Consider the following 17,649-nt stretch of genomic DNA (forward strand, 5'->3'; position numbering starts at 1 on the left):
AGAGCTTTTGTTGTAAACCAAGTTTTTCTGCGATTCATGTTATGAATTAAGCAAATCATTTCCGTTGCTTTCTTATTAGATTTATGTTTATCACATTAACCAAAGCGAATTGAATATTTTGTCATCTGGCTATGAATCATACATAGAACCTTGTTCGGTACAAGAATATTTGTTCTAATCTTAATGTACAACGCATCTTGATTCACAACCCGTCTTGACATTCATTGCCAGTGTGTGGCTCACGTGTTTCTGTTTTACCGGCTCACAAAAAAAAAACGCAGCATCGGTATTCTGATGAAAAATATCACTGCCATAAATCACAATTGGCTGCCTGATACCGATCGAACCCACAGACGGGTAGACAATTCCGGAGGTTGATGCCGCTGTTACTACACTGAAACAAGTCGACATATATTCTCTATTAAATTTGTCCAATGAATTTACCGTACCAGAAGATCTCTTAATTTTATATGATTCCATTAGAAATCCATTTGTAAATTAAATGTGATACAATAATTTTAACGAAACGCACAATGAAATAATAATTATCGGATTTTCACATCCATTTTATTTGAAATTCATTTACGTTTAACATGTGTGGTAAAAATTTAAATTTACAGGCAATATTGCGGAATACATTTCATAAAGTAAATATATAAAACCGTCATGTATCGAAACCAACATATAAATCTTATTGATAAATCCAATAAAAAACACACGTCGCCGTGACTTTGGACGTTTTGTCAGTTTAACTTGTGAAGTTTTGTTTTGACACACATTTCGATTTGTTTTCATGAACAAATCATATGAAAGAAACAGTCCCTTTAGTGAAGTTATTTCTATAGGATAATAACAAGGAATGCATGAGATTTTCCTATAAAATTGTTATTGTATGTCAAGATATAAATTATGGCATTTCCAATGAGTTTAATCGGTTATATGTTCTTTAGTTTTTAAATGATTTGCCTATCTATTTAAAAGCTTGGTAGTAATGTAAGTCTATCAGACGATCCTATGAAGAATGCATGACACATTTTCGATCACATCGTTTTGATTGGAAGTTCTAATAGTGCAAATTTATAACACTCCCATATAATCTGAATATGTGAGATTATTTCAGTGTACTCTCGTTGATTAATTATTTACCAGCTCACATCTGTGTGGAATCATTTGCATCTCGCTTGCCAATAACGTTCACGTGTACTAGCTGTTCAAGCAGCCTGCGCAGAGTAATCAAGCAGAAGCATAACTTTAGGTAGAGTCTCGCTTCGGAACAGCTGATGTCACCCTTCAGTTTACTTAGTCAAATTTCAAAACTGGTATAGCGAGCGCTTATTTGTCCGCTGGTAGCCGAAATTGATTTGTAAACTTTGTATGCTGCGCAAGAATGGGTCGAAGGCCAATTCTTCGAAAATATATGTACTTATGAAGTAGTTCCAGTAGAAATAATTCTGACTCTTCTCAATGTACTTAAAATAAACTGAGAACTGAACAATGAACATCACATCATGCATGGAACCAGTTAGAAGCACTGTTGCCAACTGTACAGATTTATCTGGAAATGTACAGATTTTCTCTGGTTTTTCGGTACAGATTCTGTACCGTACAGATTACAGATTTCGATAAAAAGCACAGATAAGAACAGATTTTTTAAATGGTTACTAAAGATTAGACAAAACTTTCTGACCGACTCTGCAACCATACAAAGAATGCGATCTTGCGATCCACGCACTTAGAATTTACTGCCAACCACCAAACCAAATTGAAATGAAGACACAAAATATTCGAAATATCTGTAGTGTTGCTGAATTATGGGTTTCATTGTTTTTTTTTTTTTGCTGAATCTTCAACGCAGTCACAGTTTCCTCTAAACAATTCTCGTTGAAGCAGTTTTTTAAAAAATATAGAAAATAAAAACTTTGAGCCAATAGTACAGATTTTTGTACAGATTTTTCCCGGAAATAGTACAGATGAAAAAGAATTTGGCAGCTCCCAGTACAGATGAAAATGTGTCAACACTGGTTCGAAGTGTATGTATTTTCCGCCTTCGATTATCTGTGGTAAATGATTGATTACTATGCTAATGTTCTTTGTAAAATCTTATTTCACATTTCTGGTAACTAAATTATGGTATAAATTAGCAGTTGGCTATTTGGAATATAGCATTTCCTATGTAAAATTGGTCAATAAATCGATTGGAGATAGTTTCATCCTGTGCAGGGCACGAAAAAAGACCTATATTCCCAAAAAAAAAAAAATAGGGTGAGAAGGTATAAAATAGTAAGGCTGTGCGAGATTTCGAATGATTTCGTATAATTTCGCAAAACTCGAAATTTCCCGAAATTTCGGTTTCGCGAAATTGCCGAAAAATTTCGTTGAGTTTCGCTAAATTCCGCCTAAAATTTCGCGAAATTAAACTTCCATTTTCGACTATTACGAAATTTCGCGAAATTTCGGACCAAATTTCCGATGCACATGATTACATTAATTTCTAGTTTGTGCTCGTTGCGACTATAAATTAAATTGAATGAATCTCAACAGATATTTAGTTTACTATTAAAAGACATAGAAGAATAAACTCTCAGCCGGTAATATTTGTTCTTCAAGACAAAACCGCAACATCATGCGGGATGTATTTTTTATTCACGCAGAGCATAAAATTCATGACATCACTGAAGCCATATTCAAGAAATATGAAGCCGTCCAATTGCGCTACAGGGTATCTAGTAATTTGTTAGCAGGAATAAATTTTACGCATCTTTTACGTACATCATAATGTGGTTATCTTTGCAGCGCATAAGGTTAAAGACAGTGCACAATTATCACTTTCTCTCTTTCGTTTAGAAGAGCATAGCGATTTCTGTCAAAACTAGAGCTCCATGTTCTAAGCTACTCGACTTGTAAAAATTTTCAAGCGTTTTTTCCGATTTCTCTGTATTAGAGGACTCTTCTTCTCACACCGTAGTGTATTTAAATGTGTTTTTCAGATAGTTCATTGCTATCACTAGGCTGACCAGATAGCATGCCTTATAGTGTGCAGACAGAGTGATCGATGTGTCAAGCAGAAAAAGTTGTAATTGCCTGAATTTTTAGTATTGTTTCAAAACACTCTGACTGCTGACTTCAAAGTCAGCATAGGTTGATTTCAAAATTTCCAGGTACCTTATCAAAAATATTTTAAACGTGTTACTAAAAAAGTATACTTTATCAATGAATGAATAAAAAGTACATAGTTCGCTCTCAATAAACACATAACTGAGAAATGTTAGTCTTGTTCTTGTTTTAAGGGGACATAAAATTTTACAATGTCAAAAACAAGTTCAGATTATAGCATAGAAGTGATTCTGACTTTGCACTTGACGAATTTACCAAGGGTATTCTAGGAAGGTTAGAAAGAACGAGAAAGAAAAGAACGAGGATGATTACGAATAACTTAATTGAGTAAAAAAAAAACTATTAGTTTTTTGCATTACAACATTCCATTCTGACTGTTGATTGGTTGAAAGAAAAATAATTTTTGGTTTGTTTCAAAGGGTCCGTTCCTTAACCACGTAGTTATATATAGGGGGACGGGGAGGTGGACCACGAAAAATCATGCTGGAAAGTGGGGGAGGGGGGTTATCGAAAAGACCTCGTGGTCCTTTTTCTGACTTATAATTTATTATTGCCACCAAGTCAAGAATGAAGCATTCGCATTTTTTAATTGATAAATTTATTTGACGCGACTTGATAATTCATAAGTGTCACGGAAAGTTTGCGGTTTGTCAGCAATTAGCTGTAATCAAATTTTTGAAACATATATCAAATTTATCCGAACGAAGAAAATATTTGTTCTAAAGAGGCTTTGCCTTATATGGCATTTACTTCTATAGAATAATAATTCTATTTTGCAATGCATCGGGATATGTGACATTTTTCCTGGAATTTTATTTCAATACTCAACGACCAGTAAAAAAATTAACCTCATGGTCTTAAAAACAATATATAAGACCTGGATGTTCGTGAACAGAAAGCAGAAAGAAAAATGTTTATATTTTGTTCGACATTGAATGTGAAACTTTGTAATTTATTTAAAAAAACTAAATCACAAATCCGATACCTGAAAATCACTAAAAGTAAGGTTTCACTTATTATCAACTAAATATTTTTCTAGATGATTTCTAGATGAGTATACAATTTATCATAACTATAGGTGAAAAATTTATGATCATCATCAAACTGTTCAAACAAATTTTATTTATTTTGATACTCAACAACAAATCATATTGAAAATAATTCTGAATATACTCAACAGAATAGCATATTTTGAATTACTTTCAGGTAAGGAAATTATTATATTTGTTAAAGACAATGAAATATTATTGAAATTTAAACAACCATTATCTATTTGTTGTTTTTGTTTTTGATAAAATGATATTACCGAAAATTCTATTTACAATTTGCTCAATGACTAATAATCTTTTTCCTAAGCCTTCCTTTTTTTCATAAATTTTTCATGCTTTATTGTACATATATTTGCAGAATAAGATCATAAATCAATTATTTTATGAAAGTCAAAATGAGTAACATTTTGCTCTACAAAGTTTCTAATTTTTTTTACTTAGATCTGGTGTTTTCCTTTTTCTTTATTTATCTTTATTTGTTCTGGAAAATTTAGGCTGCAGCTCCTTTATCCAAAACTAGTATTAAAATACAATAAAAATAAAACAACGAAACTTGAATGATATTTAATTATTCAGTTACGGCAATAAAATAGTGCATTTTTAAATGGCCCTTTTGACATATATTTTAGGCAAAAAATTAATAATTCAAGCCCAAGGCAAAAATCATTGTTAGTGTAGAATCAGATAACATACAACCAAAGTTTCACTCGCATCGAGTTTGTCACATAAATATTGTCGTCTTCACTCAATCAATTATTCAATTTTATTCGGTATTGCGAACAGAAACAGTCTGATTAGGATTGCTTTTTAAAATTTTTTACCAAACATGTATGATCAGACTATTTTTTGTTAGGGGAATAAAATAACGTTGTTGTTCCAAAAATAAACACGCTGTGAAAAAAAATTTTTTTTTGAAAAACTATAAGTTTTTTTCCTTGATATCATCTTCCTCCCGGAATTTTTTGTAATTTTTATACAAAAAAAATTAGATTTTTGAAAAATAAGCTTTTTTATATTAATTTTAATGTTTCTTTTACATTTAAAAAAATGAATTTTTTAGTGTTTTTTTTTCGGAAAGATAAAATTACTATCTAAAACTTTGCCGGAGACGTCACACTGATCAAAAAAACTTTTGGCTCTGAAAATATTTGTAATCACAATAAGCCTCCCAAAATAGCATTTTAAATAGCTTCTCAGCCTATAGAAACCTCTATGCAAAGTTTTAGTCAAATCAAAAATGACAAAAAAATTTGAAACTGGGACATTTTTTGTGGAACTAATTAGTTCAAAGTTTACAGAATAGTTAACTTAAAGTTTGTTTTCGTCGAATTGATGAAGATGTCACTTGGTCTAATCTGACTAAACGGTGTTAAAAAATATAAATAACACTGGTCGACAAACATGGAAGGATTACTATTTTAAACATAGTTTCATTCAAACCAAAAGAATCAGTTCAGAAGTTTATTAAATTGTTATTTACAAAGACATTTCAAGTGTGAACTTTGATCATTTGTATCTATCGTGCTACTATTACCTGCAATATAATCTATATAAATGGATATTAGAGTGGCCATATTTTATATGGCCGTTTTTGAAACTATCGATCTTAATGAGCGCCGGGCTGAAAAAGTTTCCTTTTGCCTCTAAAATAAGCCACAAAAATTCGCAGTTGATCGGCGTTTATTTAATGGACCCACAAAGTGCTTATATTTGAGAAATCGATTTACATGAAAATTGTACGGAGTTTTTTCTTTTTTTAACATATATCTCTCGATAAACGAATTCAAATACACTTGTATTTTCATAAAACAGTAATATTATCACCCTAATTTAAGTTTACAAAACTCTATAACTTTTGGTGTTTGTTAAAAAGTTTGTATTTTGAATGAGGTGTGTATTTTTTCGGTATAAGTCAACAACATGCAATATAAACTGAAATTCGTCTCAATTATGTGTTGAACCACGGTTGGAATTTTTCATAAATTTAACATAAGGTATTGAAGCCAAAAATGGCCGACTTCCAGCTACCATTTTGAATTTTAAAAGGCACAAGACTCGGCAAGAAGTAATGCGTCACCTGTGAAAACGCTATCTCATGTTTGCTGCGGTGAAGCAAACATAAAATAGCGTTTTCACAGGAAATGCATTATCTATTTCCGAGTCTTGTGCTTCTAAAAATTCGAGGTGGTGATTCGAAATTGGCTGCTTGTGGTTTCAATACCGTTTTACCTTAAGGACCATTCGATTTTAATCGCCTGATAATTTTTTGTTTAATTTCAAACGGGATATCAGGCCAATCCAACTTATTCTGGGCTTAAATACCACAAGCGATTTTCAGTTACAGCGTCTGAGACGACTATCATATTCGGCACAAGCGAAAGAATCACGTAGAAAACTCATAACTTGATTAATACATTAGACAGCAGTCGTACATTCGAAAAACACCTGAATGTGAAGTTTGACTACCAACAGGGAAATGTCTTGAATGCAATTTATGGTCAATAATCAGAACTTTTGGATCATTGAGTGAGTTGATTGGCTGTGAATGAGTTGATTTTGTTTGTAACACGGTTTAAGAAAAGTGTTCCAGGTCCGATGCTTTTGCCATGTAATATATTTTGCATTAAAGTTCATAGAAATGAATATTGGTTAGTTTTCGAAACTTTTCCGAAATATTTCAATCCACTAGCGTATTATGAGCTTTTTAGGCGATATTTTTACCGTAGCTTGAATCAATTGTAAGCGCGCCCCAAGAACTTTGCACTTTCATCGAAACTCAAGAGAATTGCTATTCGATTAACAAGAGATCTACCGACCGTATTTGACAAAAGTCACCATCTTAGTGCATTCAGATCACTAGTGCTGATCTGTTTCATAGAAAATAATAATAATAATAATACTAAAAAAACATTAAATCTATACAAAAAGTTCTTGATAATTTTAATAATTTTTCTTCACCAATCCGATTGTGGCGGTTTATTTCACGCAGTTGCTGCTATGAAGTACGATTAAGGATATAATCACTGAATGGCAGCTTCAAATCCTCTAACGAATATGAGAGGTCGTCATTTATTACGTAACGTACTGAGAAGAAGGGGATATTCAACGAAAAGTTCCATTGCGCGAGGCCCCCATGCAAAATTGCTTTATTTAGGGATGGGAGGTGTTCAAAATTGCTATAATTTAGCGTTACGTAATATGTGAATGTCTCTAATGATATGATTTTATAATTGAAGCGCATTTTAACGCAAAATATACGACTATTTTAAGGAACTAAGGCATAAAACTTCAAAAAGAGATAAAAAACAACAGTTCTTATGAGAATATATTTTTTTTAAATAAAAGCGTTTTGTGGGTCCATCGAATGAACTCCGATCTACTTCAAATTTTCATGGCTTATTTTTGGAGTAAAAAGGAAAATTTTTCCGCCCGGCGCTCATCGAAATCGCATGATATTACAAAAATGGCCACTCTGGATATATGCTTCAAGATTTTAGTTTTTACCATTTTTGATATTCTCGTCATTGTCGGTTTTTCGATATCTGAATACCTACGTTACTATTCGTCGACCAGGTAAGCACCTTGCGATCAGTTGCTGAAGGGTACTTCGTTAGCGTACGCTCCAACGTTTCAAATCATTGTAATGCTATGTTTCAGAAACATTTATTTTAGTTTTCGAAATTTCGCGAAATTTAGGGACCAATTTCGTTTAGTCTCGAGAACTCGAAATCCACCTTGATTCTGTTTCGACTAATTTGGCGGAACCGAAATTAAGGGTTAATTTCGTTTCGTTTCGTTTCGACACCAGAAAAGCCAGTTTCGCACACCCTTACAAAATAAACCATTTTCCGTGCCCTGAACGAAATGAAACTATCACCAATCGATTTATTGACCAATTTTACATAATAAATGCTATATTTCAGGTTGCTGGTCCAGCGACGATTATTTAGTGGAAATGTGGGTTCCGGTTTTTCCACCTTTCGCCCTATTTTTGCGTATTTTTGGGAATATAGGCCTTTTCCCGTGCCCTGCACAGGATGGAACTATCACCAATCGATTTATTGACCAATTTTACATAGGAAATGCTATATTCCAGGTTGCCAACTCAGCGGCATTAATTTAGTGGGAATTTGGGTCCGTTTTTTCCCAGTGTGCAACGGTGCACTTGATATTTACCGTTGATCAATGGTTTTCATAAAATCTATCATTTCATTTAAGATAAATTAGCAGTGATTCATTGTATCCGCCCTAATCGTCTTTCTTGCTGGGTAGAGTTGGAACTATGAGTTTTTATTAATCTTTAAATCCAAACAATTCGTCATGCCAAATAGTAGCCATACATCCAACCTGGATTTGTCCACCCAGACATACCCTTCTACTTTTTTGTGTATACGATAAATTAAATCGTCTGCTTTTCGTAATTTTTTCGACAGATGATGACAAGTGATTACTTGCTAATTCTAGAGCAATTCCAAGCAAACTCTGGCAATTTTATTTTTATTTTTAATTGTCGTTTTCGATTTGATTGAAACTTTGCACAGAAGTTCCTTCTAGTTAATAACGTCATTTTTGTAATAAGATGAACGCAATAATTTTATTGAAATTTTACGTTCTAGTATTTAGTTGTAGTTCTTAGTATTATAGTATTTGATTAGGTTTTGTGTTTCCGCATTGTTTTACATTTCAACGTATACGTGTTTGCCATTGACTTTAATAACGATGCTCGCAGTTGAACGACGTGCATCCCTTGACATTGTCTAGATTCCTCGCTCGAACCACTGACCCAGAGATTAATCGAAGCGAAGCGGATTGGTTGGTGGGTGCACAGCAGCTACCTACATCGCTGTATCGAGTTCCACGCCGCCCCGGTCATGCATCGGCGGGTTATACGCGTGCATCATCTGCCTGTTTGCATAAATAGTTGCACATTGAAGACCTTCCGGAGCGTAGTACCTGCCTTTTATCATACGTTCATTCTGTCCCAATTGGATGGAGATGATGATGAATTAGATGCAGCAAGCAGTTTGATGGAATTTTTCGCACGCTAACTCTAACTAACGAATTGGCCAAGGTCAAGTGCAGTGTTATTGCATATAGTTTTTTGCCACACTACAATGCTAACTACCTTTTCTATCTCATTCTGATACTATCTTATCATATTCTAAATTGCAGGTATAGACAGAGGTTCGTTAGAATAATGCATACATAATCAATCTTGATTTTTTGAGTTGAATGATGCAGAACACTAACAGTAACATTTTCTTATTATTTCATTAATTTCTTCCGTCTTTTTTCTCATTTACAGTTAATGACCGCGTGGTGGTGTCCCGTTCCTGTGCCTGGGAGGACGTGAGCGCCCCACCGAACAGCTGCATCAACGCCCAGACGCCGTCCTACATCAAGACCGAATTCTGCGAAACCTGTACGACCGACGGGTGCAACGGTGCCGCCCAGTACGGTCCAGCCCTGCTGACGGTAGCCCTGACGGCTCTGGTAGCGAAGCTACTTGCCTGGTAATTGGGTGAAAGTCCGAAGATATTGCGTCGATAGCACCGTCCTTTTTCTTCCTTACCGATTAGCTTTAAAATGTAATGACGATGTAATAATATTGTTAAAGATAGTAAGACCCACTTCCCCGACACAATATACCGTGAATTACTTCCATTCGATAACCGTCGTTGCCTTACAGCATCTCGAGAGAATAGTATTTATTGCGAGCTTATGAAATATATTGCCAGCATAATGACCCCGTTACCAAATAAAAAAGTTGAGTATTGCAATTCGTACCAAACATAGCGAGAAATTCTCCACCATCATCAGCTACACACTACAGTACACGAATAATTAAGATGCAAATGTACAAATATTGTTACATCACACATGATTTCATGAACTATAACGTTAGTCGCCTTCCTGCACGAGAGCATAGTTTGGTAGAAACATACAAGAATCTCTTACTGGTAATTTTTCCAATGTTTTGAAATCCCCCGTCTAAATTTGTGAACACAATTCGAAATGGTTAAAGACAACCACGGATCTACTTTATACCGATTTTACTAAAAACTAAAAAATTCGGTGGCTACATAGGAGTAAAAGTTTTCCATGTACATAATAACAGCAACTCTAATGGTAACTTTAAAAGTAAAATAAAAATTGTTTTCGAAAAACCAAACCGTTGTTTGTTTATTTTTCCTCAAATAAGATAATTCTTCACCATTTAAGCAGTTTAATAAACAGGACAAACTTCACATATCCTTTCGAGCAAGCAACAGGTAAATATTTAGAAATGAGCTGTTAGGAATAAATTCATGTATGTTAGTATGCGGGCATAGCACATGGCCAGTTCGCAGTTCGCACGGGGCGGTGGCTACCCGCTTGCAATCGCTAGAGAAGAATGGTACAGTTTAATCACTCCTTTGTCGAAGCGTTCTATTCGGTACTCTGATCTCTCTTCAGTTGTCGAATAAATCTTTCGCCTTTTACTAAAGATTTCCGTGGAGAGGGATACTCTAATGAGTCTAAACTAAATTTTTGTTCCGTCCCGATCCTTAATTGGATCGGGCATAAGTTTTCATAAAATCGTTGAATCATCCGGAAAAGCTTGATATGATCAATTTATATAGATTTTAAGGTGGACCGATCAATGATTCAGTAGGGGTGGACGAACAGTTCATTTGCAAGAGCGGTTCGGAACCGCTAACTCACCGTCAGGATCAGCGTTGCCAGGTCATTTTTTTAAAAATCTGAAAAGGCAAAAAAAAAATCTTAGTCATTTCTTGAGGTGAAAGGTAGATTTTTCGGATAACAGTCTTGGGGTACGTAAAATTTGAGGTGACAAAATTTCGCGCCAAATTTGAAGTGATGACCTTTTTGCGGAACAGAGAAAATAAAATCTGGATCATTCATGAAAAATCTGGATAATTGGACATCAAATCTGTCTACCTGGATACATGTTTAAAAATCACAGGAGGGTTGTGTGCAAAGCCACGACCGCAAGGTTTAAGTAGAATACTTTTACAAGAACGATAACCCGGCTGCTTGCGTGTCAGTCATTTTGAAATCGGATTTGTTTCGTATATACCGCTTGTTAAGCACAGTATCAACAAATCGTAATAAACATCACACTGCAATGCATTTGCAGCAGCATCAAACCTCAGTTGCAGTTTATTAATGACCATTCATTATGCTCTTCCAAAAACATTTAGTAGCCTTGAAAAAGGCCGATTGTTGCAATTGCAATTTTCATTCAATTATTGCATAAATGCTTCATGGTCAAATATACCCGCTGCAACTGCTACGCTATTCGTAGCCATGCCACAGTTGTGGCCGCTATACGCTGCCATTGTAGGGATACCATCCGTCCTGATTTAGCAGGACATGTCCTGATTTTGGAGTCCTATTTGGGCGTCCTGATTTATTTTTTATATTATTGCATTTGTCCTGATTTTTTTAAGATATCTAATTTTGTTGTTAGGCAATGAGCAGAATTTTTGAAAATTGCTCAATAAGTGTTTTCGATTCCATGTCGCAACGCTCACTGCGATCGATTTTTTTTTCATTGGTTGAAACTTAGTATAGTAATAAGAAGATTCGTTAATGCGTTTACTGTTACCATTAAGCATCTGGCATTTGTTAAGTTTAAGTTGAAACAGTTTACGTGTGTTGAATTTTTAAAGTATCTACTAATGCGTAACAATTCAAAGCGGTTTGATAAAAGTGGAGATACACTCATTTTTCACTAGGTATTTTTCCACACGGATTTTCTAATATACGGTTTTTTCACGTGGATTTTTAAGCGGAAGGAATCGAGTTACGCGTTTTTCCACGAGGTACATATCCCTGCGTAAATAAAAACTGAGTGTATTTTAAGTAAATAAAAGAGTGTTATATTGTATTTTAAAGGGTAAATCACATATTATGTGTTATATTTGCTCATACTTCGAAGAATAGAATGGCTTAGTCAAATTTGTGCCGAGGAAAGGTGTCCTGATTTCTAACTTCGACCAGATGGTATCCCTATGCCATTGGTATCCGCTGTCCCTGCATCAGCTGGCCCAGCTGCTATCGATGCTGAGATCCGCTGCAACTAGTGCGCTATTCATTGCTACGCCACAGCTGTGGCCGCTATCCGCTATGGCTGGTATCCACTGCACTGCTACTGCTGCTTCTAAGGGATGACTGCTGTTATCGCTGTCTAGAATTATTATGAGCAACTTCGGCATATTTTCAATTGCAAGGTATATGATTCTGTCGACCGTGCTTGGGGAGCAATCATACAACGACCAAGCAGAGTTCGAATTTTTCGTTTTGACAAGGCTTGACTATTTTCAATAGTACAATAGTTTGAATAATAAAATAACAATTATCTTCTTTAGGGACGAATCATAGAAGATTTTCCAATCTATTGCTTCAAAAACGAAGGAAATACATCGAATACTAACCGATTTATTAGCATTTGAAATTGGACATATTTTTCACTTTTTTCGGTTTTAGATTTTCATTTCACATCCCTATGTAGCCGAACTTCCTGAGAGAAGTATTCTACTTCAAAATCTGGATAATCCAGCTAAATCTAGATACCTGGCAACGCTGGTCAGGATCATCACATTTATATCTGTAGTTTCCTTCGAAAATAACATTTTGCAACGCTCTCTGTTTTGATAGTGCGCGAACGGTCACAGAAATAATCAAAAACAATCTTTCAGCTGGCAAAACCAGTCAAGGCGCTATTGTTTTGCGGCAACGGGACTTATGGTTTTTCTGTCTAAAAATCTATTGTTTTATTTGTGAATATACGTTTAATCGCTTGCCTGAATCTGTCTTCTTTCGAAAATTTCGAAGGCCGAAAACAATTATGTAATTTTGACTACTTTTCCGGTGGAATATGAAAATGCTCCACTGGGGGCAAAGCCTCCCACTATACATGGGGTAAACCGCCACGTATACAACTGTTTGATGTTTTGCTTCAAGACTCAAATGTCTCGACACTACAAAAGGGATATATACAGGATCAGTAAAGCAATTTCAAGCCACATAAGACAACGATGTCAATCGACCATTTTCGATCTGGTTGAAGCTTTTCTAGTAAAATTTTTTCTAACAAGACTAATTTTTGAAAAAAAAATAAACTTGTGTAAAAATGGTATTAATGAACAAGAATAATTTTTGAGCCAGGACGATTTGTTTGATCGGTATGACGTCTCCGACGGAGATGAAAATAGTAGTTTTCTCCTTCCGAAAAAAGTATGCTCTGTAAAAAAAATAAAAGAAAGATGAAAAAAATTGAATTAAAAATAAAATTTAATATTTTTTTTTAAACTCTAATATTTATTTAGGCCCAACCGCTAAGCATAACGGGGCCGAATGTCTTTTGGAGTAGGGAAAAGCAAGCTTGAGTAGAGCCTGTATCCCGACTACTCCTCCTCAAACTGGCATAAAAACCCTCTCATCTTTTCTTGTTAAAAATACATTTCAAAAATACAATTAAATAAATATAGTTTGACTTATAACTAATATGTACATTTTCCTATATAACTGACTTATAACTAATATGTACATTTTCCTATATATATATGTTGAGTCCTTGTCTCTCGGAAATCAAAACCTGGGATGAAAAATAGAGAAAGAAAAACGATGATAAGTATTGTTCATGAAGATCTTGATAGCAAGAAAGGGAGCAAGAGAGGGAATCGAACAATTTTTTTCTTGCTCTGTGGTGTTTGGGGCACACGAAGACAATGTGTTCGATATCCTCGTACCCTCCACATTCGCAAAGATTGCTATCGACTAATCCAATTCGGTATAGGTGTGTATTAGCTATGTAATGGTTTAACATTAGGCGCGAAATAACTCGTATAAAATCCCGAGTTAAGTCGAGCCTTTTAAATCAAGCTTTTGTAGACACATTGGGCAAGATCGAGTGCATCCATTGCCTAGTATATCCAGCGTGATACACAAAGAAAACACGTGTTTACTCGTGGAACTTTCGTTTACTTCTGAGATCTTGTTCGGTGTATATATATCGGGGTGAATCCGAATGTCACGGTTTATAAAGGCGAGGTGAATTGATACACTGTATCATAACAACTCTCCCCCGCAATCAAAGAAATAGTTATCGGTTTCCGTTATACTCTACTAAATTTTTTTGAAATAAATATTGAAATTCAGTCCGCAAATATATATATTTCGACTGTGACGTACAGTCTTCCTCAGTGCTTATGTGGACTGGTATAAGCACTGAGGAAGACTGTACGTCACAGTCGAAATATATATTTGCGGACTGAATTTCAATATTTATTTCCAAAAAATTTAGTAGAGCATAACGGAAACCGATAACTATTTCTTTGATTGATCTCAATCACTATGCTAAGACGCTCGTTATAGATTTTCTAGAACTCTCCCCCTTTTTAATTAAAATTTACATTGCAAAAAAAATTAGAGATTCAATCTACATGGTGGCTTCACTACCCTGTTCGAACGACGTATTGGTTGAACTGGTTCAACGTTCCCCATTCGTGCGCCTTCCGATACTACAGCTTGCTGACCGCCGTTCGCCGCGGGTTGAACAGGCGGGGGTGCTTGAGATTCTGATGTGAAGGATGTACCAACTACCGGTTGAACCTCGCAACTGCGGTTGTCGCCACTGGATGCTGTTGTTACAGTAGGATTCGCAAACTCTGGAGCCATCTTCTTCGAACCTGCTCTTGATGACGAATCCAAATTCGATCCAACGCCACACATGTGATCCACATGCCTTTCCCACAGCCTTCCTTCATCCAAGCGAATCGAATATCGCATTTTGCCCAGCTTTGTCACGACCTGTCTGAACTGCCACTTGTTTGCCGACAGAAAATCGCGGACACGAACTTTATCACCAGTTGCTGGTTCCCAAGGGTGAGGTAAAACTTTCGTCGGCTCTGATCGAATGGATTGACACTCCGCACAGTTTGAGATCAGTTGCTCAATCTCCCGATCTATCCCCATCCACCAGCAGACACCTCGGGCAAGAGATTTGGTACGCGTTAAACCGAAATGGGTAGAATGGAGCTCTGCAAGAACACGCTCTCGAAACTTAACCGGAACGTACACGCGAATTCCTCGCAACAAGCATCCATTTTGAATCGTAAATTCCGTTTGATCGATGCCAAACCGATCTTTCCCATCAACTGCTTGTCCATACCGAAGACCTTGGAGCAACGTTTGAATATTTTTGTCCTCACTAGTAGCTTGCGACAACTCCTCTGCTGTCACCGGAAGGGTATCGATATGGTTCATCTCTACCACGTCCGATTCCTCGATAATGTTTTCTGAACCACATAGCTTCACTGGAAATCTTGACATCGCATCGGCATTCGCGTGATCGGTAGACTTCCGGAACCGTATCTTGTAATCAAAAGATTGTAAATAAGTAGCATAATGCTGCACCCTCAATGCAGACATCACGAGAAGGCCCTTGTGTTCGCTAAAGATCTTCGTAACCGCATGATTGTCCGTAACCAGTATAAATCTCCGTCCGTACAAATATTGAAAGTACTTTTTGACACCGAATATAATAGCGTAAGCCTCCTTGTCCATAGGCGTAGCCAGAGGGGGGCATGGGAGGGCCGTTGCCACCCCCCCCCCCTTAATGTTGACATTGGTGCAGAATTTCGTTTTCAGTAACTCTAATAGCACAAAACGAGCCCATAGAAACATCTGTGTAAAGTATCAGCCAGATCAAAAATAATTGATTGAAATGCTTGCGCTATGTTACGTGTAATTGCACAGGTTTTTCAGTTGATCCACCATGGATATTGCAGCGGCAAAAGTACCGGGCAAATCCGCCTGCATCAACTAGCTTGGAGTATTGGAACCGAGCTGTGACAATTCCTTAGGGATCATTCAAATAATACATAACGCGCTCAGGGGTGGGGGGGTATTCAGCGAAGCGTTACATTGCGTGTGGCAAACATGTAAAATTGCGTTACGCGGGGGTGGGTGGGTATTGAATTTTTTGATGATGATGGTCCCACCTCATACCCCAACATCGGTTTGAGCTGGACGATTTATCTATATGAGATATTTTTAAAAACGTGCAATGTAACCAGTTGGCAAACAAATAACGGACTGGTTATTAATTCCAGACATAGTAACCCTTCAAATGAATACCAATAATTAAAAAAAAAAAAAAATGACGGATTTCCAATCCAAGGCTCATCCAGAACGTTTCCAACCCGAAAATTATCTGGACTTGATTAGGAATTGAACCTAATGTTTAAGAGCGTGCACTAATCAGAATTGGTTCTAGATAACGATCTAGAACTACGAGAGAGATGCAATGATACTATAGTTCTCGATAACGAGCTCTACAGATCACAGGCAAACTCAAGCCTTTTCAGTTTTCGCTCCAAACCCTATTTTAAATTGTGAAAACAGATGAATTGTTAAAAAGAAAGTAAAATAATTTAGAAAATATTACAAGCCAAAAAGCAATTTGTCAAACCGATATGCTTTTTGTTTCCATTTCAGGGGTTTAAACCTGATGTACTCATATCAAGATTGTCTATGTCAGTCTCCGCGCGCGTGACTCAAACATGTGTAGCCGACTCTTTTTTTTTTTTACTCTACTATTTAATATTATATAATTATATTCAAACAAAAAATCCATCATCATCAATGAACATAATAACTTAATGTACCAAATAAATTAAAAAAAAAAATATTTCAATTTTACAATCTTCTTTATAAATTTACAAAAAATCTATGCTGTCTACAAAACAGACTTTATGTGTGAAATACAATTCGTTTAAACTCTGCCATTGTTGCTGCACGGTCTACTTGCCTGGGCATTGAATTGAAAAAGTTTATTCCTTTGTACAACAGAGAGCTCTGTGATCTTCCAAAAAGAAAATTTGATGTTCTGGCATCTTCCGCGTTTCTAGTGTTGTACCTATGCAAATCTCTTCCTCTATCAATCCGGTCACACAAATATCGAGGCGACATATTATTAAAAATTTTATATAGAAACACCATTGTCAAAAAATATACTCTTTGCTTCACAGAAAGCCATCGCAATGCGTCCAGCATAAAACTCGAGGAAGTGTATCTATTACATTTTAATATTAATCGCATAATTCTATTTTGTAAACGTTGCAATCTCAATGTTTGCGTATTGTTTGCCAGGAATAAAATGGATGAGCAGAAATCTATATGTGGTGAAATAATTGACTTGTACAACTGAATTTTACTTCTAATAGTCAATTCATCCTTTAACCGGCACAAGACACCGTATTTTCTGGCCATTCTTTTGATGACATTATCAATGTGAGACTTAAAAGTTAATCTGTCATCAATAATTACTCCAAGATACTTTATTTTATTTACGCGATCAATCGTCTCACCATCAATTTCAATATTTACGTCTAGTCTGGAGTTGGCTGAAGAAATTATCAAGTACTTTGTCTTACAAATGTTTAACTTTAGTTGCTTAAATTTCAACCAATTCACT

At 35.7% G+C, this 17,649-nt stretch overlaps 2 protein-coding genes and 1 non-coding gene across 4 annotated transcripts in view; 2 read left to right on the forward strand and 1 right to left on the reverse strand.

Moving 5' to 3' along the window:
* Positions 1–10,335, forward strand: part of LOC129730197 (uncharacterized) — an 81,646-nt gene extending 71,311 nt beyond the window's left edge. The window contains exon 3 of the mRNA XM_055689349.1: positions 9,469–10,335. Within this exon, the coding sequence (XP_055545324.1) occupies positions 9,469–9,680 (212 nt within the window). The 3' untranslated portion in view covers positions 9,681–10,335. The remainder of the gene's footprint in view (positions 1–9,468) is intronic.
* Positions 10,336–10,599: 264 nt separating this feature from the next.
* Positions 10,600–10,724, forward strand: LOC129733485 (U5 spliceosomal RNA). The gene has a single exon (XR_008729565.1). It is a non-coding gene; the product is annotated as a U5 spliceosomal RNA (small nuclear RNA).
* Positions 10,725–11,710: 986 nt separating this feature from the next.
* On the reverse strand, positions 11,711–16,607 carry LOC129732308 (uncharacterized). 2 transcript variants are annotated; one of them, XM_055693107.1, is made up of 3 exons: positions 14,631–16,607; positions 13,720–13,767; positions 11,711–13,413 (listed from the first exon to the last, which is right to left on the reverse strand). In XM_055693107.1, the coding sequence occupies exons 1-2, from the start codon at positions 15,855–15,857 to the stop codon at positions 13,726–13,728; spliced, it is 1,269 nt and encodes a 422-aa protein (XP_055549082.1). In that variant the 5' UTR covers positions 15,858–16,607; the 3' UTR covers positions 11,711–13,413; positions 13,720–13,725. The 2 variants fall into 2 exon arrangements, with proteins under 2 accessions (XP_055549082.1, XP_055549081.1); XM_055693106.1 differs by having other exon boundaries at positions 11,711–13,767.
* Between the last annotated feature and the right edge of the window lie 1,042 nt (positions 16,608–17,649).

Source organism: Wyeomyia smithii, chromosome 3 (assembly GCF_029784165.1).
Source record: "Wyeomyia smithii strain HCP4-BCI-WySm-NY-G18 chromosome 3, ASM2978416v1, whole genome shotgun sequence".
Lineage (NCBI taxonomy): Eukaryota > Metazoa > Arthropoda > Insecta > Diptera > Culicidae > Wyeomyia > Wyeomyia smithii.

Coding starts and splice junctions, on each gene's coding strand:
- LOC129732308 (XM_055693107.1), bottom strand. CDS start 15,857: ATGTTTCTATGGGCTCGTTTTGTGCTATTAGAGTTACTGAAAACGAAA. Junction 13,768..14,630: donor CAATACGTCGTTCGAACAGG/GTAGTGAAGCCA, acceptor TTTTCATCCCAG/GTTTTGATTTCCGAGAGACA.